Genomic DNA, 27,094 nt, shown 5'->3' with positions numbered 1-27,094 from the left:
TTTGGTCTTGTCATGATTGGACTCTGGACTACTGTAACTCTCTACCTGCAGAAGTACCGAGATGTGTCACCAAGTCTCTACAGATGACTCAAAACGCTTTGGCACCACTTGTATGAATTACTACAACTTCTAATTGGAAGGAGTACCGACTTGTGTCACTGGCTGCTGCAGATGATTCTATATGCAGTGGCTTGTCTGGTGTTCAACTAGGAAGGTGGGCACATGGCACCCCTCTTTTTAGATCACTACATTGACTCCCTGAGTGGCACACATTAAGTTCAAATCCTTGATAGTTGCCTACAGAGTAGTACTTACAGTATGTATATGGAGACCCTTGTGAGGTGCTGTGCTCCTTCTCAACCATTCAAGTCTGCTGATGATGAATGGTGAACTTCTGCGTAGCTTCTAATCTCAGCCCAGACTCTCTTCATGTGTAGCTCCTAGCTGGTGAAGTAAGCTGCCCACCTCCATTTTAAATTTGACTCAATGTGTTTTAGAAGTTCAGGAGTTTGCATGTTCTCCATGTGTCTGCGTGGGTTTCCTCCAGATTCTCCGGTTTCCTCCCACAGTCCAGAGACATGCAGGTTAGGTGCATTGGCGATCCTAAATTGTCCCCAGTGTGTGCTTGGTGTGTGTGTGCCCTGCGGTGGGCTGGCGCCCTGCCCAGGGTTTGTTCCTGCCTAGCACCCTGTGCTGGCTGGGATTGGCTCCAGCAGACCCCCATGACCCTGTGTTAGGATATAGCAGGTTGGATAGAGACTGACTGACTGTTTCAGAAGTGTTTGTGTTTGGTTAATTTCTGTCTGATGTTAGCTGTTAGGCTTTTTGTAACCTAGACATTTTAACTCGTAGTTTGTTCTGAGCTCTTCACTTGTGATTATCAATTTTGCAACTTTGTTTTTTTGCATTTGTTCCCAAATAGTCCCCCAGGCTGGTGTAACTCGATTATGTTGACCTCTTTTGTTAGTCACTTTACATAAAAAAACATCTACTAAGAAAATAAATGGAAATATTGCAATTTTTAACCCAATCACCAAACTTTCAATTTACATGGAAGTAAAAATAACTAAATAAACAGACCTAACAATGAACTCAGGAGACCAGTGGCAGAACCCTGGCAGAAGCAGAAGAGCCTTTTCCTAGAATTACCTCACCACTGGCCACTGTAACCGACTGCAATAGCCACCTAGTACAGCCCCCACAATAGGAAGTGAGCAGTAGCCTTCCGAAGACTTCCAACGGATGACCAGCTTTGGCATTCTTTCAAATGAGTGTTGTAATTTTAAACAAGAGGAAGACCTCGTCTTATGGTCTGCAGACAGTGAAGTCTGACGCATAGGAAACAGAATGAAGCAAATTCAAACATCCTATGTTGCACGTCTGTACAATTTTTATCATTTTGGCTCTTTGTGGTTATTTATGACTACAATTTCAGTGGGCTGCAGTTATTTGGGATTAAGCTTCAGCAATCCTCATTTCCAAGATGGTTGAGGTCATTAGTTCTTGCACTGGACCTCATTTTTTTTTTAAATGTAAGAATCCATTTTTGATTTTTGTGTATGATGCTATTCAACAGTGAATAAGTTAGAAACGTACATGCTGCATATTATTCAGGTACGTTCAAGGACTGTGCAGGCACTGTAGCCCTCAATGCTCTGAGTTCAATAGGTGGGTTCTTGAACCTTGTCAGTACATTTCAGGGGCCAAAGGCTATCTCACTAGGAATGGGCAAAAGGCTGAAAACAGGCCTAGGTGGCATACTAGTCCATCACAGGGCCCACTCTCACTCAAACACACATTCACACACTAATATTCATACACAGTGAAAAATTGCAATTGCTATTTAACATAACCTAAATAAATAAATCCCCTTTTGTAATTTTAATGAAATGGAACTTACAAAGCTATTCAGTAATAACAAATGTTAGGGAATAACCGAAGTGAAATGCAAACGATTATGGCTGTCAGGTGAAAGTGGCACTCTTATAACCAGATTTTCAAAGTCCCAAACTGGGACACTTGTATAGTATGTATGCCAAAGAATAAAGCCCATCATCATTTGTTTAATGTGTGCTTTATCATAATCATCATCATCAGAGAGGGATCAGGGCACGTGAAAAAAAAAACTTTCACAAATAAACACATACGATTCCATACAGTGCTTGATGTGGAAACAAATAAATATGAGTACTGTCTGTTTTTGTTTGCTTCTTGGTCCTTCTCTTGATGCTGCTCCTACAGATTTTAGTTAGAATTCTCTTGAAGCTTTTTTTCATACATTGTATAACCAAATTCAAAATACTGAGTAATTGTTTCCTAAATGCATCTTTATTTTTCGTGCCATGTATTCCATAAAAAGAGATTGATTTTTTTTTTATGTTGTTTTACTTCCCTTCAGAGAGCTCCACCACTTGCACCCCACTGCCCCTGGATAATGGCTCACCCCCCGAAGGGGCTGCATCCCCCGTTGACAAATCAGAAGGGGGTTACCAGCATGCCATCCCACGCCGGCACGCACCCATCGAGCAGCTTGTGCGGCAGGGCTCTTTCCGAGGGTTCCCAGCGCTCAGCCAGAAGAATTCACCATTCAAGAGACAGCTCTCCCTGAGGCTCAACGAGTTGCCATCCACGCTGCAGCGCAAGACAGACTTCCAAGTGAAAAATCCAGGTGAGCTAGTCCTCCTTTACTAAACATCTCTATGAAAATAAAGGGTAAAAGAAAGGTTTATAATTCCAGCATAAAGGCTTCATGAGAGGCCTAAGGCCTAAACTCTCAAAAGAAATCCTGAAAAGGCAAGACCTAAAAAAGGAGAAGGGAGCTATCAAAACCCTTGGTCAAATAACAAGATTAAAAAAAAAAGGTGAATCATAAAGGGAGACAAACAACAAATGCACAAAGTAAACAGCTGGCTGGCCCCTTATATACAGTATGCCTCGGCTAGCATTCCAGTAAGCTAAACACCAGCACTGTTGAGAGGCCCTACTCCCTTGGGCTCAACATACGGATAAACAACAAAATATAAAACTAAACTGACACAATTGAAAGGTAGGAGGAAAATGTCAAAATGATTGACATCCATCCATCCATCCATTTTCCAACCCGCTGAATCCGAACACAGGGTCACGGGGGTCTGCTGGAGCCAATCCCAGCCAACACAGGGCACAAGGCAGGAACCAATCCTGGGCAGGGTGCCAACCCACCGCAGGACACACACAAACACACCCACACACCAAGCACACACTAGGGCCAATTTAGAATCGCCAATCCACCTAACCTGCATGTCTTTGGACTGTGGGAGGAAACCGGACCGCCCGGAGGAAACCCACGCAGACACGGGGAGAACATGCAAACTCCACGCAGGGAGGATCCGGGAAGCGAACCCAGGTCCCCAGATCTCCCAACTGCGAGGCAGCAGCGCTACCCACTGCGCCACCGTGCCGCCCAAAATGATTGACATACAGGAAAATGCTTAAAAGAAAAACAATTAAATGCAAAAACAAATAAATTATCTAAAATATTTTTATTATTAAAAATAAAAAATATATAAATAATAATAAAAAAACAAGGCAACCAAAATTGGCAACAGGAAACATGGGTGTACATTTAGAAACACTAAACAAAATGTTTAAAGAAAATGATCAGAGAATAAAAAATCTACAAGCTAGCAAAAAAAAAGTCACCAAGACCAGAGAAAGGTGACAAACCAGGAGCATTTAGCTGGGGAGTGGGAGGGGAGTAGGTGGGGTAGATAGGAATAAATTACAAAAATAAGAAAAATGAAAATAACAGCAAAAACTGCAATCTTGACACTTCTAATGTTTAGATAAACTCTTCATTGTTTATTAAATCCTACAAAAAAACACATTTTAGTCAAGGTGATGTGCTTTATATGATCCAGTAATTGATTAGAGGCCCATTAAGGAATCAAAGCCAATAACTGGGAATCCTTAAGGATAAAATCTGATCAATTTCCAGTGTGTCTCTACTGCACCACCACTCTCAGGCTGCCTGCTGTTATAAATATCTGTATGGCAGAGGGTTACCATAGATAACTGGTTGAAATTAGGGATTAAAGTAGAAATCCATTAACTGTGGATTAGAACTTTACTGTTTTTCACATGAATAAATTTAATTTAAAAAAGTACAGAAAGTGATTGTTAGATGGTCCCCCACACCCAATTCCCTACCCTAGAATTAAATAGCATGATAAGATCATTGTGATGAAATGGTTGTGTGATAATATCACATCATAGTATTGTGCCATAATGTTTTATTTTGATAATATCCTATTGAGATAATATTGTATCACAATCATACCATATGGTATAATGCATTGTGATTTTCCTGGTAAGTTTCTTCCATAAAGCAGATCACTTGTTACAGTTTACTAAAAATAATTGTTTTTTTTTTTAATTACAAAATTAAACAGACCATAACTAAAGGCCATGCCACATTTGACAACTTTTCCAATGATATTCAGTTGTTGCCTTTATTTTCATAATCTTAGCAAGTCGAATGTTGTCAGTGGCGCACTCCTGTGAAGGCCAGTTATCTAGTCTAACATCCTCAGTCATTCATTCCAACTAGTCCATGACCTACCCTGGAAAAAAAATCAGATCAGGTTGGGAAATATGCTCGGGTACAGCTCGTTGGCGCACCCACCGCACGAGAAAACAGCTTGGAATCTCGGTTGGCAAATCCCGAAACAGACACACAGTTTATCACACCCCAGAAACAACCATCTATCTGCTGAAGCCACGTGTTATGTGGGCGTTCCCTTGGCCTGGTCCATCCTCTCGGTATCTCAGCAATGATGATCCTACGAGCAGGATCACCATCAGGGAATTGTGCCACATGACTGTAGTGCTGTAACTGATGCTCATTCAGAATGCTGGTAATGTACCTCATTTGGGACTCAATGAGCAACTGCTCATTTGACATAAAGTAAATCCTGCAGTACCCAAGGATTCTCCAAAGAGACACAGCACCAAAGGAGTCCAGTGTTCGTCTCAGGTCACTGGATAGCGTCCATGTCTCACAACCATATAGCAAGACAGGAAGATCCAGGACTCTAAAGACTTGGACCTGCATTCTTTTGTAAGGATACCAGGAGCACCACATACCCCCTTTCCAGCGACCTCATGATCCCCCCATGCTCTCCCAATCTGTCTACTGACTTCATAGAAAGAGTCACCAGAAACGTGAATGTCACAGCTCAAGTAAGTAAGCCTCTCAATGCAGTCGACACTCTCTCCACAGACAGACACACTGCTGATGGCTGTGCCCAAAGGGCCATTAAAGGCCTGGATCTTGGGTTTTATCCAAACAGGTTGAATTTTTTGTTTAGTCGAAGGGGTGGCTTTTGTGTGTGTGAAAGCAGATAATGAATGCTGACCCAGAAGTATAATGCATTAAAAGCAGCAATGATGAATAAGAAATGTGGTGATTTGGAATCTCACAAACAGAAGAGAAGCTCATCTGTCTGATGTCTCATGTTTAAGTGCTACAACAGAATGAAAAAAGAAAAATAGGGCCAGAGATTGTGGCTGAACTCCCCAAACCTTTTAACATGATGCTCCATCAGGCAGAATGCTATTGTTATCAGAAAAAGAGACGAGCACAACTGCACTGGAAAGTCGTCATACAGTTTCAAAATTGGACATGCCCAGCAATATATGATCATTTAAGGTGACATGATCTGGTAGCAAGATGAACAATAGCAGTTAGCAAGTCTGACATACCCCACGACTAGAGAGAGAGATTAGGAGCATGCACGTTTGCAGCACCCACCACATGACAAACCACCTCAGGATCCCAGATTAGGACCTGAGTGCAGCGATGCGACGGGTGACACCTCAGCACTACACTAGTTCTTGCTCCTTGGGCATAATACTTGATGTCTGTATCCCGTTCAGATGGAATGGAACAGTGTGAGGTTTCTTATGAAGGCTGGAGAGCCAATTTTGCCACCAACCCCCAAGTTTTCCCTTTAAGTTGGAGGGCCTACTTGCAGGGCTGGATGAAGATTAATGTCATACCCAGAACGGAGCAATTGCAGGTTAAGGGCCTTGCTCAAGGACCCAGTGGAGTAGAGTCAACTCTGGCATTTATGGAATTTGAAACGACAACCTTCCGATTGCCAGTGCAGATCCGTAGCCTCAGAGCCACCACTCTGCCCTTATCTAGACCAGAACTTGCATAATATGACATCTGCTTAGGCATCTTACCTAACTCATTGTTTTGTTTTTGGCTGTATATTTATTTTTCATTGCCATTGCTTTGCTGACTATTTTTTGTCTGTGATGTTTTTGCACTTTATTGTTGCTGCATGCTATTGCACCAGTGGGATGAGCAAAAAATGTTTTTCAATTTATAATGATGAATTGAATTATAGAGACAATAAAACTGTTTCATTTTTGTTCATTTGAAGTGCTGGCAAGTTATGTGACCTACTCAGTGTCACAATGGACATTATTGCTGGGGTTTGGACCCACAACCTTATAAGTTACAGCTCCATTCCTTAGTCATTTCCATGTTTATATATACAGTAGGGCGTAGGGAATGATGGTACATTTCACTTGTCATCGTGCTCCCTTCACTTTGATAAAGTAGGGCTTGATGCCAACCACTGCGTGGACAGCATTAATAATCACAATTAGGGGGATGGGTAGACAGAATTCCTGTGCACCACTTGGTTCCTGGCATGCTGGCAACTTCACAATTACTTGGGCTCTGAGTGATCTCAGTAGGATTCTGGACAGCATTTGGTTGCTCAGTTCTGCTGTTTAGTTCCGGATGTTTGACTTAATGCTGAGCAAGCAACGTCTGGTTAAACCAAGCAGAAGAATACTTGCTGTGGAAAAATAAACTACCATGGCAGTTGTGAAATACTAATTAAGAAATTTGTTTCTATGGTTGTGCCTGTTTTTTAAAAATGTCCTTGATGGAGCCTTAGCCTACCATTTTACCAAGTACTTTTAATACTATTTGTTTGTTATTATTTTCTCTCTTCTTGTCTTTTTAACTCTTATGCCTCACACTGAGACGACTGCACCTTCAATTTCGTTGTTCCTTTGTAAAAGTGACAATGGCAATATCTATCTATCTATCTATCTATCTATCTATCTATCTATCTATCTATCTATCTATCTATCTATCTATCTATCTATCTATCTATCTATCTATCTATCTATCTATCTATCTATCTATCTATAAATGAAAAAAATATAAAAAGGATCAAATTTGGACAGGTGGATGAATGAAACAGTCCTCGTTTGTCATTTGTTTGGCCATTCAAGATCTGAATGTTTTTGTCAGTGTTTTAATGGGCATTATGCACTCACTTTGAACTTGACATTAACTTTATCACTGTCATATGGACACTATAGTAAAGCAAGCATTCTGTACTGTTGACTCATCTTTTGCATATGTGCCTCCTCAACACACCAATATGACCTTGGTCATTTTACCACAGACTACATGCACCTTTCCATCCTGCCCTGCTCTCTCTCAGACGTCTATACCTTGACTGTTTTTCACGGTAGCCAGCCAGAGCCAAGTGCTGTACTACACAGAAACTCGGAGATGTTTAGAAACTTCATCAGGAACTCTTGGCAACTGGCCGTAATGCTTGCTGCGTTTCTTTCTTTTCGTCTTTTTATGGGCAACACGTGGGTAGAGATTTAAAATACAAGGCTGGATGAATCCCTGCTTTGGCATTTTTCAGGAACTGTGTGTGAACACATCTAGTTGAAGGGCTGCCAACTCTGTAGTTTTTATTTTAACACTGGCTCTTGGCCAGACTCTCATTCAAGAGGAATTCCTGCTGGGAAATAGACTTCTTAATCCAGTTCTCGCTGTCTCTTATATATTGTCTTTTTTATCTATCTTTCTGTTACATACCACCTTTCCTCCCTATCTATTTATCTGTTGAAATACAAACGGCCTAGACAAGATACAGGTTGGAGCATCAACCTATTAAATGAAATGAAAACAAACCGTAAATACATTGACAAGGAGGCTAATAGATCCAATCTTTCTCAAGATTAATTGCTCCTGAAGTAAGAGTTCTTTTCACCCAGTTTGAGACTTTTGGGTGCTGTCATTTTTATATTCAGTTCGGAAGATGGCACAAGCTTCATGATGTCAGACACAATGATGTCAATGTTCTTCTGGCTGATTGTTCTTCATTCTGAGGCCAAAAAGGAACAAGAAGTTAGTGACAATAGCAATCTGGTCAGGAGGTGAATTACGTTCCATATAAGTACCCAGAGGATGTCCCCTACTTGTGCATATTTGACACTTCCTATCTGTTGTATAATGTTTTTCCTCCCCATCTGTTTATCTGTGATTTATAAAATGTATTTTCATATCTATATACAGTATAGTGTCTGTCTGTCTTGATTCAAACAGAAGCTGTTTGACATCTATGCTCAGTTTCCTGTCTCTTTAAAGATCTCCACAAAATGTACCTGGAATTGTGCCTCACTGTTCTAAAGTCTCCTTTATTCAGCCTCTTAGTGTTGGTTGGCTGCTTCCATTGTGTAGTCGGTCAGCTGATGTTCATTTTAAGGTAAGCCTTTCAAACTGACCTTCCCACGTAAGTGCTTGCCGCAAGCCTAAGTTGGCTGTCTTCTGCTCTGATTGTGCAGTTTACTGGAAATACCGTCCTCGTCGTGCACTGCTCCCTCGTGTGACTCAGAGCAGAGCAGGATGGCAAAGTGGAGCCTCACTCCAGCCGTATCCTAGCAGGGTGTGTTCTTTCCAGCCTGTCATGGTTACGAGAGCAGTCAATATATGCACTTACTGCTGAGTAAGTTTTTATCCCATCCGAACTAAAGTCAGCCGAAAACCATCACAGACATGCAGACAAAAGCTTGTGAAATGTAGAAAAAGAGATAAATGTGGAGAAGAATCACTTCACAACTCACAGCAGTCCACCATTCAGAAAGAAATGATTTGGAAATATGGATCACTTTTAAATAAATCGGCATTCGGCCTCAGTGAGAGATGGAAGTTACTGAGCTGGACATTTTAATAGCACAGCTGTCAAGGTGGATGTAAGTTGAATTAAAAGAAGTGACTGTTCACATACAGTACGTGCTGTGCAAAATGTGTAAAGATGGTGAAGTACAAAGTATTTAAACCCATTAGCCACTTGTCCTCAAATAAAAAGAACAAGTGGTGTCTCTACATTAGGGGCAATTGAGGTGTTGCCTCTCATTCACAACAGACGATGCTGCTTTGCAAAATTTAAATAAGTGGTAAACTCATCCCAATAATTTATCCATCCATCCATTTTCCAACCCGCTGAATCCAAACACAGGGTCACGGGGGTCTGTCCCAATAATTTAACACATTATAACAATAATAATTCAATTTAATAATTTGAAAATTAAAATATTATTAAATGAAAAAGTGTATGATATTCTCATGCCTACTTAATCCAGTTCAGCTGTCATGGAATGTTTGAGTCCCAGCAGCATAAGAAATTAAGCCGGAACCAGCACTGAATGGAATGCTAGTCCATCACAGGGCTCAGTTTCACTTACACAGGGCCATTTTAGAGTCACCCTAACAATACATTTGGGAGTAAAGTGAATACCTAAAGAATAAACAGCACAAACATCAGGAGAGAATGAAAACCCTACACAGCCAATAATCAGGCTACCTTCTGAACCCAGATCCATTTGTCGTTTGAGTCATGAGCTGTAACTGGTGTGCTACCTTACCACACTGAAATGGAAAAATCATAGCCAAAAGAGCCAGAGTACTTTATTATCCACTTACCATCATCAGAACTAATGTCATTAACCCACTGTACCCACTCTGATCTTTGTTTCTACTCACTTTTCCTGCAGTGCCCGAAATGGAGTCTGTCCCAGCCACTGAAGCAGACAGCATTAATGCCCTCTGCTACCAGATCAACAGTTCCTTCACCAAACCATCCGAGGATTCCTTTGCCATATCTGCCACCAGCAATGGTTTACCCCCACCAGCTATTCCACCACCTCCTGGAGCTTCCCCTGCTCTCCATCCTGCTCTCCCACCTGCTCCAGGACTTTCACCAGCTCTTCCTCGCCCTTCAGGACACAACCAAGGTAAGAAACAAAGAGGAGCCATGTGTAGGCTTTACATGGTAGGGTGAGGATAGCTTTCATTGGAAATGTGGGCATCCTTAGCTGATTACTTGGTGTTACTATGTGAGAGGGGCCGATCATATGTGGATTTTTATGTATTTGCTGCCCCTTCATCATTTTGATGCCTCATGTTGTGAGTATTAAAGCCTCATTGTGGTGACTCGTCTGAGTTTGTAGATAAGGGTGAATGGACCAGGCAAATTACCTGATGAGGAATAGAGACATCGGTCTGCTAGCCCCACAAGAAAGCTGGCATTCAACTTCCAGGATACCATTTATCCTACGATCTTGTCATGTAATCTCATCCAGTCAAACAACACGACGAGTGTGACATCCGACAGCACTCTGACTCCATACCCTGGAGTAGTGTGACAAAGAGCTACAAATATCCCAAAATGGCACCTTTGCATTTTGAGAATATTGCCTAATGATAACATGGGGCAAAATAAAAAAAAGCACATTGTCCCCAAAACCACAGGCCCCTCTGTCTGCTGCTTGCCTCTCCCTCATGTTGGTGGGTCACCCACTTGCCCAGCATCCAAGTCTGATACCAAAAGCAATTTCTTCTTATACCTTACCCACCCTTGCCAGTCTTCTTACGTCCTGCAAGTGTTTCTCTGACTCCAGTCTTCTTGAGATTACTGGCATAAGAAAGTTTCCATTTTATGTTGCAAAAGCCTTTCTTTGGCTAACAGAACGCTAAGGTTGGGGTCCCTCTAGTGGTCTCTTCGGTTTCTGCACCCCTAAACCCTCACTGTGCTCTAAAGCAGGGGTAGGCAACGTCGGTCCTGGAGTGCCACAGTATGTGCAGGTTTTTGTTCCAACCCAGTTCCTTAACGAGAACTCAATTATTGCTGATGAAGCACATATTGCTTAAGTGACATTTTAATGCTTCATTTTAGTGGTCTCGCTTGTTAAGGTTCTCCAACCTTAATTGCTTATTTCAATCTTAAACTGCTGCATTCAGTGTTTTAATTGCTCCTTATTAGCAATAAGATGTAAAAGACAAAGCAGCCAGCAGTTCTCCAGCTAGCTTTTTTCCAATTACATCTGTGTGTGTTCGTCATGCACGGTTTGATTTAATAAAACACTTAATGGAAAAATGTGACAGACTGAAAATGATCTGTTTTAGGCTTCAAATCATTTGGATGATATCCTTGGAAAGGAAAAAAATCTACGATATAAAAGCCTTACATTGCACAGACTAACAAGCCATAAAATTAAATAAGGTCTGAGACTGGCAATGATTGGTTTCTAATTAAGCAATTGGGTTGAATGAAAACCTGTAGCCACTGCGGCTCACCAGGACCGACATTGCCTACCCCTGTTTTACATCTTATTGCTAATAAGGAGCAATTAAAACACTGAATGCAGCAGTTTAAGATTGAAATAAGCAATTAAGGTTGGAGAACCTTAACAAGCGAGACCACTAAAATGAAGCATTAAAATGTCACTTAAGCAATATGTGCTTCATCAGCAATAATTGAGTTCTCGTTAAGGAACTGGGTTGGAACAAAAACCTGCACATACTGTGGCACTCCAGGACCGACGTTGCCTACCCCTGCTCTAAAGGATTGGGTCTTCACAACAGCCCTCTGTTGTTTGTGTCACTTTATCCAAAAATAATCTGCTGGACCATAGTGTGGACACTGCGCGTTTTTAGTTTTAGCAGACTGTCCTGAATTGCCTGCTAGCAGCTGGGAATGTGGCTGACCGCTAGACCGGCAGATGTACATATATTCAGGAAACTATCATGATAACGCAACAAACTTGAAAAGTAATGATAATACAATTCTGTTTAATTATAGTTCAATTATTACTATAAAACACACATGTATTAATATTCCCTGATGGATAAATCTTTCAAGAAACCATATTATTGCTGGAGAAAAAAATATTTGAAGCAAAAAAAATTGAACATTTTGTCCCAAGTCATCAAATCATAACCTCCTCCAACTGCATATTTCGTTATGAATGTCTTTATCATTATAGATGTCTTTGAAGCTGGAGCATGCACATCCAGTGATGTGTTCTACAGACCTCATCACTCTCTGAAAATCAGTACCGTCTACTGTATCAGCAGTTATTAACTCACCCTTCAATGGGCAACATGCAACACTGTTATCCCACCTGTATCCAGGTGGTGTTGTGGCTTCTGTGGCCTTCCCACTTTTGATTCTGGGACACCACATTTTATGTGATCTGCTGTTCTCAAAAGGTCTAGTAACTGCACACTGACATTTATAGACCCCACCATGTTTCTTTATGGAGGATTGTTGTAGGATTCCTGATGCACTTGACTTGCCCTGGCAACCATTTGTGGGTCAAGCATTCCTTCACACTGGACATGCTTTTGTATCCTCGGTGTACTGGAGTTAGCCCTCCAATCGTTTTCTAAGTCAGTTTTCTGATATACCATACCACAACATTCATCAAGACAATAATTTTTGGAAGTTGAAATAAGATAAGATAAGATGAGATGAGAGATTTTGTCCATTTCAGAGTTATGGAGAATTAAAATTTGTTCTGACCGGTTCTTACCTTTCCCTGGAAGCTATGTCAAAAGGGGAGCCAGGAATTGTCTCATCACCCGCATTCATACAGCTGCAGTAGGTCACAGTAAAGTTGCAAATCAACTTAACTCGCGAGAGGTGTTATGAATCCATGAAACTGGAGAAAGGCTTCACCCCAAAAAACGGGTCTCAGAATTCCAGTAAGGCCTAGAAAGTGCAAAGCAGACCTGGCCTCCAACCTCAAGAAGAAGGCTTTGTGGCCTACACAAACCAACAGAAACCAAACACATTTTTCAAAAACGTTTGTTGAAAAACAAAGTGTAAATCACAAGTAAACAAACACACATAATGAAACAAATGCAGGCACATGCAAAAGTGCATTAACAATGTACAGTGTCATAAGAAAATAAGGAAACAATGCATGTGAAAAGGCCACGGGCAAAATGGTGTATAACAATAGAAAAATGACTTTAACCCTGGTGACCTCATCATTAATAACAAGATGCTAGTAATACTAGTTTTTAACTTTTCAATATTCAGCTTGTTTCTAGGTTCAATATGGAGCCACAATTCATGTATCATCCCTTTGTAATTCACAATTCACTTTTGTTTTAGGCACCGCTGGATGGGGCATGGAGCAAGTCACCCAGTCACCACCCACCTTCCAGATGGGGCACAAGAGGACACCATCAGAGGCAGAGCGCTGGCTAGAGGAGGTGGCGAAGTCCGTCAAAGTGCAGCAGCAACAACAGCCTGCATCTCAGGTGCCGTCCAACATGCCAGCAGCACCTATCTCAATCCCGACAGCCATGCAGCCCTTCCCGATGGCCTTTGACAACACTCCTGTAGCCACTAGTATGTTTGCACCACCCCCCATGCAACCTGCCTACATTCAGATGCAACCCTACATGCCCGCCCTGGCCAACAGCATGACCTACCCCACAGCCAGTGTACCTGTTGTTGGTATAACACCTTCCCAGATGGTGGCAAATGTTTTCTGTACGGCAACCCAGATACAGAGTTCTGGAGCAGGCAAGATGGCTGGGGGGCAACATTTCCCTCAAAACTTCACTCCTGCCAGTGCTGGTGCCGTCACAATGTCCAGCAGTTTGCAGTTTTCTAGCCCCGGGCTCGTCAATGGGATTACCTCAAATAGCCACAATGCAACCAGTAACGGATCGGCTTGGCCTCCCAACCTCAAGCAGCTGGCCGTTGGCGGGGGTGGCTCTCAAGAGATCGACCAGTTTGAAGCACAGTGGGCAGCACTGGAATCCAAATCGCAACAGAGGGCAGCCAACCCTTTCAATAACGACCTGCAGAAGACTTTTGAGATCGAGCTCTAGGACGGATTGAATTGGAAATACACTAAAAGAACATTGGAAAGAAAAAAACTGCCATTTTTGTGATCCGTTATTATATTTCTGTTACTGTTGTGTTTTTTTTCTTTTGCATTTATCGGGTGAAAAAGAGACAGAGATGGTACAGAGTTGATTATGGATTAGCTGACATTCACCCCAGGGCTGCAGGAATCGGCAGAAGTCCAGCACTCCATTCATAGCCTGTGACCTTCTCTGACACCCACTGAAGGCCGATCTCTTGACTGCCAAAGGCGTCCTGCCTACTTGTCACATCAAGGGGGCCTTGGCACAGCATGGAAAAATCCATTTGGATTTCTTTTATGAGGCAAAGTCTCCCTGACTTTATGTCTTGAAAACTGGACAGACACCTTTTTAAAACTATATATAATCTCTATTTAAAACATCTCTATTTGTTGCCATCTATCTATTCAGTCATATTTCTAACCCGCCTGTTCCAACACAGGGTTGTGGGTGCGGAGCCTAGCCCGGCAGCATCAGGTACAAGGCAGGAATCAAGCAGGTAAAAAAAAAAATTTCATACTCTGTTTGGCTCTTTCCAGCCATCGTCATCTGCAGCAAATGATTACACTGTTGGGCCCAAATTAACAGACCAAAATGATGAACCTTTGTGACCAGATGACCAGATTCTAAAAGAAAAAAAGTTATGTCTATTATTATTATTATTATTCTCAACTCACCCCATTCTGAGAAGGGGGAAAAACAAGTCTAAATGAGTAGGCCAAACTGCAGATTCCCAACCTTATGACTATTAATTATTATTATAAGAATGTTTTTCTTTCTATCAAAGTGATGCCTCACCATTGAATCCTCAGAAGACATCCCTGCAGGTGATTCCACATGTTTCTCATTATGGGTGGGGCTTGACACCCCCAGCCTCACCCACCGTATCTCCTCCGCCTCCTCCTCGTCCTCCTTGTTTCTTCTGGCAACACCTTCACTAACATCCAACCCTGCAGCACTCAAGTCACCTGTCCACTTGAGCTTCAGTCACACATGGTCACGGAGATCTCCTTCAGCCTCTGCAAGGACTTGCACACAAGCTTAATGCATTTAGCGTCTTGGCTTGATTAACATGGGGGAAGTATTCATATGTGGTTGTATTTCATTTTTAATTACATTTATTTTGCTTTTTTCCCTAAACAAATGCCCAGGAGGATAAGGCACAACTAAGTGAATACTGAGGTTATGTCAGCCCCCCCCCCCCCCAAACAAATGTCATATTTAATAGTAGATTTCTGCATGTCATCTGTTTTAATCCTTTTAAACTGGACTCCATACCCCCAGTGCTCCAATTTTGCATTCGCTTGTTTACCTTTACTTAGCTGACATTTTTATGCAAAACAATTTACAAATCACATTCTCAAAGTGTGTCTGTGATTTCACAATTTACACACTGGCATGGCAGATGATTCACTCAGGGTCATACAAGAAACCAGTGCTGTGGCCTGGTCATTTTATATAGCACCTTTCACATTGAATACCATGCCAGGTGTCTGTTGTGTCAGGTCAAGTGACTTGCCCAGTGTCTACACAGCTGTCAGTGCTGACGACTAATCCGGTGGCATAATATTATTATTTTATACAGTACCTTTCACACTGAAACACATCCCAAATAAGTCAATTGTTTCCTTATTCTGACAATGTAATAAACTCCCCACTGAGGTCACATAGCACTTTGCATTAATCTTATATAATACCAATATTACTGTACATGGCGCCTTTCTTTGTAAGCACTGCCCCCAGCCACTTACAGTGTACCCTCACGTTTGTTTCTGTGTTTATGCAATGGGAGTATTGCCTGGTGAAACTACCAGCTAAGGGTCATGTAGTGTGTGGACCTGTGACCTTGTCTTTTATAGTGCACACATTGTATATAGTGCCTTTCATCATAGCCACCATCCAAGGGCACTTTATAGGTAGTGTAGTACATTTGATTCTGTAGTTATAAATTTTAAACTCTTGGAGGGTAAGTGAGTTGATTAGTATCAGGTCACGGTGGAGGCTGAATCTGCGAGCCGCAATTCTTAATGTCAAACGCAAACCATGAGACTCTGCAGGTACCGTCCAGCTGATTTTCATATCTCTGCAACACAAAAAGTCAAAACTGGAGCCACTTGCTTAGATTCACATAGTGACAGAGATTGAACTTGTGCGTTTGTGATCTACTGTGCACATTTTCATATGAGAGCCTTTCACAATGAACACCGTGCCATGGAGCTGTACAGACACAGCTCAGTTATTTCTGTATTTCTACAGCGTGAGTGCTGGCAGATGTAGAGACTTGGGGACACCTGGGGAGCTGGAGATTTGGACTGAACCTGAAACTTTATAATTTACACTACATATATTTTTAGATGGCGCCTATCACTGCAACACTTTATATTTCGAAGAGTAAGATGTCAGTGGTGGTAATGGAGCCAAAATTTTATTTTACTCTTTTCAGTAAAAACCATGTTTGTGGTACCTCTTACTGCAAAAATATTATAGTTATACTACAATAAGAGACGATTTAGAAACTATTTTACAGTATAAGCCTTCTTTTATATAGCACCTTTCACCACAACATTGTCAAGGTTGGAGAGCAAGAAGTCAGCAGTGTTGTTTGAGCAAACGTTTTCTGCAGTGCCTTTGTACTGTGGGCACCATCTCATGGCATTTAATATGTACCTGACAAGACAGTCCTCAAGGGGACTGGCAGGTGACAAGCTCAGGGTAAAGGGAAGAAATGCAAGCATTTCCGTTTTATGACGTTGTTTGTGTGCGTGTTGGGGAGGTGCTGTTCCTTTAGGACTTTGGTGGGATTCTGGGAGGTGTTCCTTGAGGTTAATGAATTCCATCCATCCATCCATTTTGCAACCCGCTGAATCCGAACACAGGGTCACGGGGGTCTGCTGGAGCCAATCCCAGCCAACACAGGGCACAAGGCAGGGAACCAATCCCAGGCAGGGTGCCAACCCACCGCAGGACACACACAAAGACACCCACACACCAAGCACACACTAGGGCCAATTTAGAATCGCCAATCCACCTAACCTGCATGTCTTTGGACTGTGGGAGGAAACCCACGCAGACACGGGGAGAACATGCAAACTCCACGCAGGGTGGACCCAGGAAGCGAACCCAGGTCTCCTAACTGCGAGGCAGCAGCGCTACCACTGCGCCACCGTGCCTTGGGGGCTGTTATTTTCGTCTTTGTTTCTGTAGCACTGCATAATGTTTTGGGTTAGTGGTCACATACACTTTAAAACACATCTGGATTAAAATGAACTGTTGTTAGCACTGTGACTTGAAGAGATACACGCCAACACTAATGGACTATACTAAACCCATGCCAAATATTAGCTAAAAGTCACTTTTATTTAAATCTCCATACTCAGGACTGGGTGGGGCTTGGGAGAGGGTGGGGAGTTTCCTGTTGGCTGTATTCAACATTACCAACTGAAATCTAGATGTATTTTCAAAGCAAAGTTATGGGGATCTTTCCCAACTTTATGGTGCTTTTTAGTTTGGTAATTTTTCATAAATAAGTTAACTAGGAGAAGAGAGTGTGTGTGCCCCATGATGAACTGGTGTCCCGTCTTGGGTCGGTTCCTGCTTTGTGCCCGATGGCTGCTGGCATAGGCTGTGCCTCCAAACCTTGAGTTGGCTTAAATGGGTTGAGGCTATTCTGCTACTTTATTGATCGGGCATGTAGTTCCTTTCATTATTCACAAGTGTGGCCTATTAGATTTCCATGTCTTCTTCAGCAATTAGTGACTATCTATCTATCTATCTATCTATCTATCTATCTATCTATCTATCTATCTATCTATCTATCTATCTATCTATCTATCTATCTATCTATCTATCTAAACATCATTAACTTTCAAAAATGACCAAGACCATAGTTCACACCTCAATAGTTCATGAGTAATCACATGACAGATGGCATTTTATATACAGTATAGAGATTAAAGCACAGTCCCCACAAGCCCACCTATTTATAATCCCCGAGACACTGTACTGTACATACGTGTTTAGAATTTCTAATCAAGTGTAAGTTCTTTGTAAACAAACAGGTGGCGAGTTTACTGTTGTGTATATCGAGCCCTTTGTAGAGGGATGGACTCGGCAGAACCCGAGGTCAGGGTGTTTCTCTAGTAGTTTTCTAATATCATTGGAAAAGGCGCCATAGAGTTTGAAAACAAGACATTGGGATTCCTCAAAGAAATGTCCACATCAGCTCTTCACGCACATTTTAGTAAAACTACAGTTTGAAGTGGTAATCCCATTTATCGTGTTTTCATTTGTGGGTGATTATGTCAGAAAGCATCATTCGTGATGTTGATGTTGACTAAGTTTTTGGAGATTTTTTTCTAATTTGACCTACAAGTTATAAATTAAAATAATTCTGCTGCTTTCATATTTATACATCTGAAGCAGTGGCACGTTGCATTACTCACCTGGAACTACGTAGGGACTAAACTGACCCCCTTCTAATGTAATACAGAGCCGTTTATAACAAATCACCGCCACCATACTGTGCCAGGACAACGCACTTGTTTCAATACTTGCACACCTGCTGCAGAGGCCTGGGTATGCGACTCCCTTGTTTTGAGCGCAGTGAGCTACATTCCCAGCCTAAACTGTATTTTATGTAGTTTTTTTTATAGTGAGTGCCATCCCAAGAATCTAAACCATTCCGGTACATTAATTTCCAAATTTTTACAACTTAGATCCCGGCTGGTAATGTGACTCACTTGGGACCATCCAGTCAAACAGGTGTGTCAAGTAAATGAGCATTGTGTGATGTAATATAGCGCCTTTCACAGTGACCACAATATTAACAGTCTAAGCAATTCCAGTACACTTGTCTCCATATTTTTGCAATTGAAACATCAGCAGGTCAAGTGGCTCACTAGTGTTCATACGTTCAGACTGCAAAGACTGAAAGAGTAACCTTGTGATTTGATGGAGTGCCATTCCAAAACTTCTGAGCCTCTAAATATTAATAAGTAGAAAATTGTCAGGCTGTGTGACTTATTGTGCTTAATACAGGTACAGGGACTGACACTGAACAAGCACATTTATAGTGTAATGTCAAATCTTTCATACCCAATATCATCCCCAAGACACTACATGGGTACAAATGTTAATGCACTGGTGTGACGCACTGCCAGTCATATCCTCAGACAATGATGGGAATGAAACAAGCAGCATCGTGAGCTTATATAGCACCTTTCATAGTAAATAAACATCATTCAAAGTCAGTTAACCCCTAGAGTACACTTATCTCTTGATATTTAGAATTAGAACCCTGACAGGTTAAGGTCCTCATTGACACAACAGAAGTAACTGGAGCAACAACCTTGTGCTGTAATGTAGCACCATTAACATTAAACACCCTCTCAAGAAAAGGAACCCATTCGTAGAATTGGTACACTGGCCAGATAAGTGACTCGCACTCGGGGTCACACATAAGGACAGTGGTGGGGATTGGCCAGCAGGCTGGTAGTGGAATGTAGCGCCTTTTAATGACCACCATCCAAAGATGTTTTACACACTGAGTAAACTGGAAGAGCAGCTGCTTATGTGACTCAGTCAGGGTTAAACACTAAGACAGCAGTGGCAGATGAACAAGCCTCCCTGAGATGCTACATAGCACCTTTCATACCTCACAGAGTCCCAAGAAATGTAACCCATGCAGTGCACGTATCTCCACATTGTTGGAATTGGAACACGGACAGGTTCTCGCATTTAGGCCGACAACCTGCTGATGCGATATAGTGTGCTTCATAGTGAGTACCTACCTTTGCAAGGACCTGAACCAATGCAGAAGACTTGACTCCATAGTTTTTAGAAACTGGAACCACCAGCAGGTTATGTGACTCACTGAGCCACTGGAGGTAATTGAATCAGCCTCTTTGTAATATAATATAGTGCCTTTCACAGAGAACGCCATTCCAGGACCCTAAATCTGTTCAGTACATTTGTTTCCCTGTTTGTAAATCTCGAGCACAGGATTGCTGATTTAAGTGCATGGAGAAGATTGAACTGGCAGCATTGTGCTTCAAACTCCAAAGCCTTAGCCACTAGGGGGGCACACTGCCTGCATAAAAGTGCCTTATTAGGTCATAATAATTTTTATTCTCAAATATTATTTAATACTTTAATATATGTATTGATGTATGCATTTTAAATTTCATTGAACTGTTAGATTTTTTATCTTGAGCCTTTGAAGTGATGTTTTAATGTGTGTTTGGGAAAGAACATACTCACCGTGGAGTTAATGCATGATGACTTAATTAATAATTACCCAAGAAAAATTACACGATAAATGTCTCATAACTTCGACAACAAATACTAAAGTGTCATCCAGCGATTATTCTGAAGCTGACAGTCCATTAAAAATTGGAAAGTAGGGTCTACAAAACCTTCAGACTTTCTGTGTGTTACACAACTCTAGGAACGTCTGGTACATTATACGCTTCAGTCATTTAGTGGCATCAAAGGTAGAGTCCTTCCCCAAGATCAGGGGGTGTAAATAGTTTTGGAGATAAAGTTTATTAAAACAAAAAATTATTTATTTATTCCAAATTGTTTAAATAGCATGATCAGAACTCAGATGCTATTTTACATAACGCCTTTCCCATTGTGACTGCCAGCCCAAGGTGCCACCCTGGTCCACTGCAAGTGTTTTGTTATTTAGATAACGTGAAGCTGATGCACTTGAGGGCACACTGCAACTCTGTGCTTGGGGTAGACATTGCAGTCTGACATCAATCAATCAGTCACCATGCAGCATGATCCCAATACACAGTACAAATTAGAAGAATACATGAAATGTGAGATCTTGGCCACTAGGGGGACACACTGCCTGTTCATTACGTTCATGATTTGGCTTTTTGTTTTTGTTTTTTAATGGAGAGATGATACAAATCGGTCTGAGGGTGCATGGAAAGAAGTAGATGTAATTGTAGATAATAAAACAAAAGGTTAAAGTGTAGTTAACAGGACCAGCTTGTGATGTAAATAGGAGCCCCCTTGACCCTGCCCTGGATAAGCAGGTTAGGGAGATGGATGGATGGATGGAACAGGGAGCATCAGCTCATCCATCTGATGTCTGTCTCCAGTTTCCATGACACGCTTATAATCTTTAGAAGCAATCTATCATGTAGAAGGAAATTAAATTCCACATTGGCAGACAGGTGACAGTTAATCTGTGGATGTTTGCACGTCTATAGGTGGGCACCTTGAAGGTATTGTGCCAGTTATTCTATTCTTGTGTGCATAATTCAGGAGCAAAGGTCATTCTGTGCCTCCTGGTCACCTGCCAGCTGAGCCTGTCGTGTCAGGACTCCTTGATGTTAAATAGCCCTGGCCAGCTAAGTGAGCAGCGTGGACCGCTAGTGCCAAAGGACACTGAGGGGTGTGCTGTAGTCATCAGGCCGGGGGCTCTCTGTTTAGCTGACGTGATTGGTGAACAATGAAAATGTGCTCTCTGACCCACAGACAGGCGCCTGAATCTACTAGGGCCGCCAGAGCTCCCTTGTTTAAAACGGACTTGCACTGCCATTTGCAGGAGGAAAGCTACGCCTAGTGGACACGTTAAATAGGCTGCATGTTTTATTCTTGCCTAAATTTTAAATATTATTTAAAAACGTTTCTTTAATATGAAGAGTTTTATGTAGATGGCTTGCCTCTCTTACAGTTTCTTACCTTTTGGAATTTAAAGAGTAAAGTATCAGGGCTTTATTAACAATAAATAGGAAAAGAGCGATAGATTAGCTGTGACACGGAACATGCCGGTGTGTCTGTCTACAGTGAAAGAAGGTTAGAGACAACTGCAGGAATCTGTCCGGCTACCTGTCTGTCTGTCTGTTCCACCCATTGACTTGTAAATCATGTAGCGTGGGGTCCTATCAACCTGTTTCTCCATCTCACTCATCTGTTAAAGGAATTGGAAAGAGCTACTGGAGTCGATCAGTTATGTCGTATCTTTCTTATCTATCCATCCGTTATATACTGCAGCACCTTACCTACCTACCCGTCTCTCTGTCGAAAGTTATTAGAGACAACTACAGAATCTCTCATTTATATAACGTCTTTCAGATCTGTAATCCGTCTGTTGGTTTGTGTGTCCGTCCATTTTATAGCACCATTCCTATCTAGCAATCGTATCATAAAAGAACAAGTGTCTGTCTGTGTGTCCGTCCAGGTGCTGTGTCTCTACTGTCCAACAGATGGTGCATTACAAGCATTACCAGTGCCAAGTGGTATGGTGGGTGTGACCAGTAGGGGGTATTGCAGCACAAGTGATTTATTGTAAGAGTGTCTTTCTAACACAGGCTTTTCTCCGTCAAATATAAATAAATCCTTCTCTCTTTCTCTCTTCCACCTCCACCCGACTCCAGCTCACCTGTATGAAGTTGTGCGGCTTCCTTTATTTTAAACCCAGGAGTACATCTGGTGCTAGGGGAGAGCTCGGTGGAAGTACTTTTGGGGTGAGTGGAAGTCCCCAAAAGCAGGGATCATTATTCCTCACAGCACCCTCTGGTGGGACTACAGTTCCCAGCATGCCTTGTGAGAGTCCATACTGGTAGCGCCATCCAGGGATGCTGCCATTTAACATGTTGAGGGGGTGCATGTAGCTCTGACCAGTTGTCTTCCCCATCCTTCCATTACCCAGCTGGGTATTGTTCCTCGGTCTAGCCCTGCCGGAATGCCAGTGTACCCTCTTCCACACTGGCATCTTCTGCCTGTCTGTTGGCTGAGGCAGGGCGATGTTCACCCTCTTACTTGGCCTCCGGTCCAGGTAAAAAAAACTTGCCCCATCCTGGCTGGGACACCCAGCCATGTGCACCATCCATCCCATATGTAACAGAGACAGAGCAGCTGGGTGGACACACTGCACTGCAACAACGACGACATCTAATTCTGTAGCACACCTCCATACAGAGGATGGAACGCAGAGTGCTTTACAAGAGTAACATGCAAAGTAAAATAAATTCAATTTAGATAAGAATAGTAATAAATAAATAAATAGTACACAAATGATAAAGGAACAATACACACTTACATAAGAGAGAGGTAATTAAGAGGCGTCCTTAAATACTGAATTGTTAAGTTTCTAAATGACAGTTTGATGATTGAGATCTACGTGGATTCCTTAAATTTCAACCCATTATAGACGGTTAGCAGTGCTGGTCTGATCTATCTATCTATCTATCTATCTATCTATCTATCTATCTATCTATCTATCTATCTATCTATCTATCTATCTATCTATCTATCTATCTATCTGTCTGTTATGTAGTATCTATCTATCTATCTATCTATCTATCTATCTATCTATCTATCTATCTATCTATCTATCTGTCTGTTATGTAGTATCTATCTATCTATCTATCTATCTATCTATCTATCTATCTATCTATCTATCTATCTATCGATCGATCATCTTTAAGGTCTCTGTAGTTACTGTACTTCGTGAGCCTGTCTGTCTGTCTTTTTGTGTCCTGCTCAGGGACCTCTACAGACGTCTTCCTATCTGTCTGCCCCGTCCCAGAGGGCTCCATTAAGGTGTGGTCTTTGGTGCCTCCCTCCCTCCCCCTCTTCCCCCCACAGATGTCTTTGGTCTGATTTCCCCCTTTCATTTATTTCCACACCACAGCTGGCTTTTTCATCAGTCAGACTCAGATGCCATTTCCCATACACCAGTGTAGCTCACCTGAGATGGTCCACCCTACCTGACTATACTGTAAAAACATACAAATTAATTCAAAAAGGCCTTAAAATGATAGAAAATATTTAGGCTTTATTTTTTTGAAAAGCTAGCTAAATTTATTAAACAAACAAAAGTTTGTCTTTTTTTAAAAGAAACAATCCCCTCAAAGGCGAAGTTAAAGGCCAGGGGGTAGAAAATCAGAAATAATGGAAGAAACCCAATGTGAATTCGCGGAATGCAGACAGACAGACAGACAGACAGACAGACTGACTGACTGACTGACTGACTGACTCCATGTGGCGGTCGCCCAGGATTGGAATTGCTGGAGGGTCCGCACCGATGGTCAGCTTCATGAGTCCGCACACCTCCCTGAGTCAGGTCTTTTTTTGTCACCAGACATTCTCCTTCCCATAGCAGGTCGCAGGACCCCCACTCCATGAGAACAATCTGCCTAAAGTCTCTCCAGGCCACAGAGCTTTGGGTTCTCCCTGCTGTCAGAGTCGTATTTTCCGCAGAGCTAAGCCGACTGACGTGGTGTCAAGTGAATTTCATGCCAAGGCCGGGCGCCTTTGATCACCCTGGCGCTTTCCAACAATAACCCGCTGCTTGCATCAAGGAGATTTCTGAGAAATTCTTCTGACAGGCCACCGCTCTTAATTGTTAATAAACGAAGGCCTTGATCCAACTATTGTGTCACACTTGAAGATCTGAAGAAGGCCGACAGGCCGAGAGATGGTAGATATGGTTGATTAATTTAGAAAGAACTTCTACGCAAATGTGAAGAGCCCCCCAGTTGTGACAGGAGTCATCCATTTCAAGTGGGCCCCCTCTTTTTTTTTTTCTGTCCCAGAAGGCCACTGTCCAAAGTCCAGCCATTAAGACCCCCGTGAGGCTCGGAGGAGAGTGACACGTCTGCTCACTCGGACACAACAGGCGTTTAATTTCAGAGCAGAAAAGCCACACAAGAGGATTATGGGAGGTTGAAGTCAAAGAAGGGATACTGAAGTGGTATGGGGGACACACTTAATGGTTTCTGTGGTCCCCCTTATTTCTGGAATGTTGACGTGTTTCTGTTACATGAGACATTTGGGAAGTTGAAGGAAAATGAAAGTGCCAGGAAAAAAGAATTACTGCAGGGACGAGTCTGAAGGACGACAGTGATGAAGCAGCTGATCACCTACAGAACCTCAGACGGTGGGCAACTTGGAATTCAAGCCTGGTGTCCTGGAGTGGTGAGGCACCAGAGCTGCTCACTGTGCCACCATGCTGTCCAGGCTTCTTGCTGTTCACCCACCGCTTTATGCACAGAATGAGTGGCGAGGTGCCATGTTATGTTGCCAGAGAGGATCCTGTTGAGCTAAAGTGTCTCCCTTGTAGTTTGTGGAGGTGCCGTCAGCCCCCTTGGACCGGATAACTCCTTAATGTGCATTTAATAGCAAAGACTCTCACTGTCCACTCTTAGCTTCTGGCTGCCACCTCCTGAAAGTCAAACGTTCATCAAAGGATTCTGCCTTAACATTCATGTCGTTGAGTCAGCCAGCTCTTCATTTATAAGTCTCTGATCCTTAGGCCGTGCCAGCCAGCAGAATGTGAATCCACACACACCAACTCTAGACAGGGCACCAGTGGGCACACTCAGTGGCACCGAGCCAATTTAACACAACACGGGTGATCAGCAGGAGGTGCAGAGCACACCAAACATACTCTGAGAATGAAGGACCATCTCCTTAAGACCCCCTGTGTGTGTTTGGACTGCATAGGTGTGGGTGAGAAAAATGGAGGACTTGGAGAGAAGGGTGTCAGGAACGAGTCCTACTGCTCTGCTCTTAAAATGACCGAGAAATACGCCGACACAGAGGCGCACTGCTTCATTGGAGTCTTCCTCAAGTCTCCTCTGTGTAGGGAAGAGCTCCATGGGGGGTGTACCTGCTCAGAAGGAACAGAAAAGATGTTAAAGGGGTCCGTCTGTCTACCGAGCGAGTCGTCTTTCAGTAGAGACGTCTGAAGTATCAGCCATCTGATTACATGAATGGAACACAACCGACTGTCCATGATTAGAAGAACAACGCAGGAAAATACACACAGATGGGTATTGATGTACAGCGCTAGTTGTATGTTTATGTACACATACGCACACACATGCACACACACATACGCACACACATGCACACACGTTAAATTTTTGTCTACCAGTATCCTTGTTGCAAATTGTCTTCTGTGCATCACTTGCAGCTCTTTATGCAATAGCAGTCACTTCCATTGTTGTCCTCACTGACCCGACATACCTACATACAGTCAGTCCGTCAGTCAGTCCGTCAGTCAGTGTCCAGCCCGCTATATTCTAACACCGGGCCATGGGGACCTGACATACAGTTGGTGTAAATATACCTGTGGTACAATGAGGGGGGAAATCAACACGATCCACACATGGGGGCGGCCAGGAGAGTTCACGCTGATGTGGCCCTTCATGGAAATGTCAGTGTGTGTGCGTGTGTGCACATATGTAAATACTGTGTTTAGGTATTTTTGGATGTCTCTACTGTATGTATGTATGTGTGTATATATATATATATATATATATATATATATATATATATATATATTCATGGCATTTGTAGTCTGAATCACAATCTGATTGTATGTATGTATGTGTATATATATACTGTATATACACAGTATACAGACATACATATTTAATGTACATATACATTAGTATATATTGCACATAATGTACTGTATATATAAAATATCTGAGAGATACCTGCACAGCACAATAGATGTATAAAGGCAGACAGACAGACATTATATATGATATGATAGGTTTGCTATGTACTGTACATGTAAAAGGCCTTGTGTTTGTGTGGCTGTGTGTCCTTACAGGCACCACACACACACACACACACTAAGTGTTTACTAAACATTGGGACCTTTACATGCCAGCGTGATGTTACTTTGGGGGAATTTGGTGGGTGGAGGTGTTGAGTTTTGTTCTCATCTAAACCTCCCTCTCTAATAGAATCCACTTACAGTACAGTAACAGCAGGACATAAGTAAAGAGAGTATGTACAGTAGGCAGGTGTGTGTATAAATACTATGCCATGTACTAAATAGACATTGTTTATATGCTGCATATTGTGTGTGTATATATACAGTATATATAAAATAAATAGACAGACAGATGTACACAATATCGTCTCAGTCTGAGATTCTCAAAGGCAGTGCTACTGTTTGTAGTGTAAGAGTTATTGCTAAATATACTGGGGGTCTCTGGGGATTACTTAGATTTCACAGCTGGTGTGTGTGAGTGTGTGAGTAGACGTACACTCTCTGTCTCTCACTCTGTACACATGTGTGTG

General features: G+C 42.3%; 1 protein-coding gene across 1 annotated transcript in view; it reads left to right on the top strand.

Moving 5' to 3' along the window:
* The window catches only part of numbl (NUMB like endocytic adaptor protein), a 164,914-nt gene extending 148,961 nt beyond the window's left edge, over positions 1-15,953 (top strand). Inside the window, exons 7-9 of the mRNA XM_051934093.1 lie at positions 2,399-2,668; positions 9,862-10,101; positions 13,269-15,953. Coding sequence (XP_051790053.1) covers positions 2,399-2,668; positions 9,862-10,101; positions 13,269-13,996 — 1,238 coding nt within the window. The 3' untranslated portion in view covers positions 13,997-15,953. The remainder of the gene's footprint in view (positions 1-2,398; positions 2,669-9,861; positions 10,102-13,268) is intronic.
* The last annotated feature ends 11,141 nt before the right edge of the window (positions 15,954-27,094 follow it).

This window comes from Erpetoichthys calabaricus, chromosome 1 (assembly GCF_900747795.2).
Source record: "Erpetoichthys calabaricus chromosome 1, fErpCal1.3, whole genome shotgun sequence".
In the NCBI taxonomy this organism is placed as follows: Eukaryota; Metazoa; Chordata; class Cladistia; order Polypteriformes; family Polypteridae; genus Erpetoichthys; species Erpetoichthys calabaricus.
This window is presented reverse-complemented; position numbering and strand designations above follow the sequence as displayed.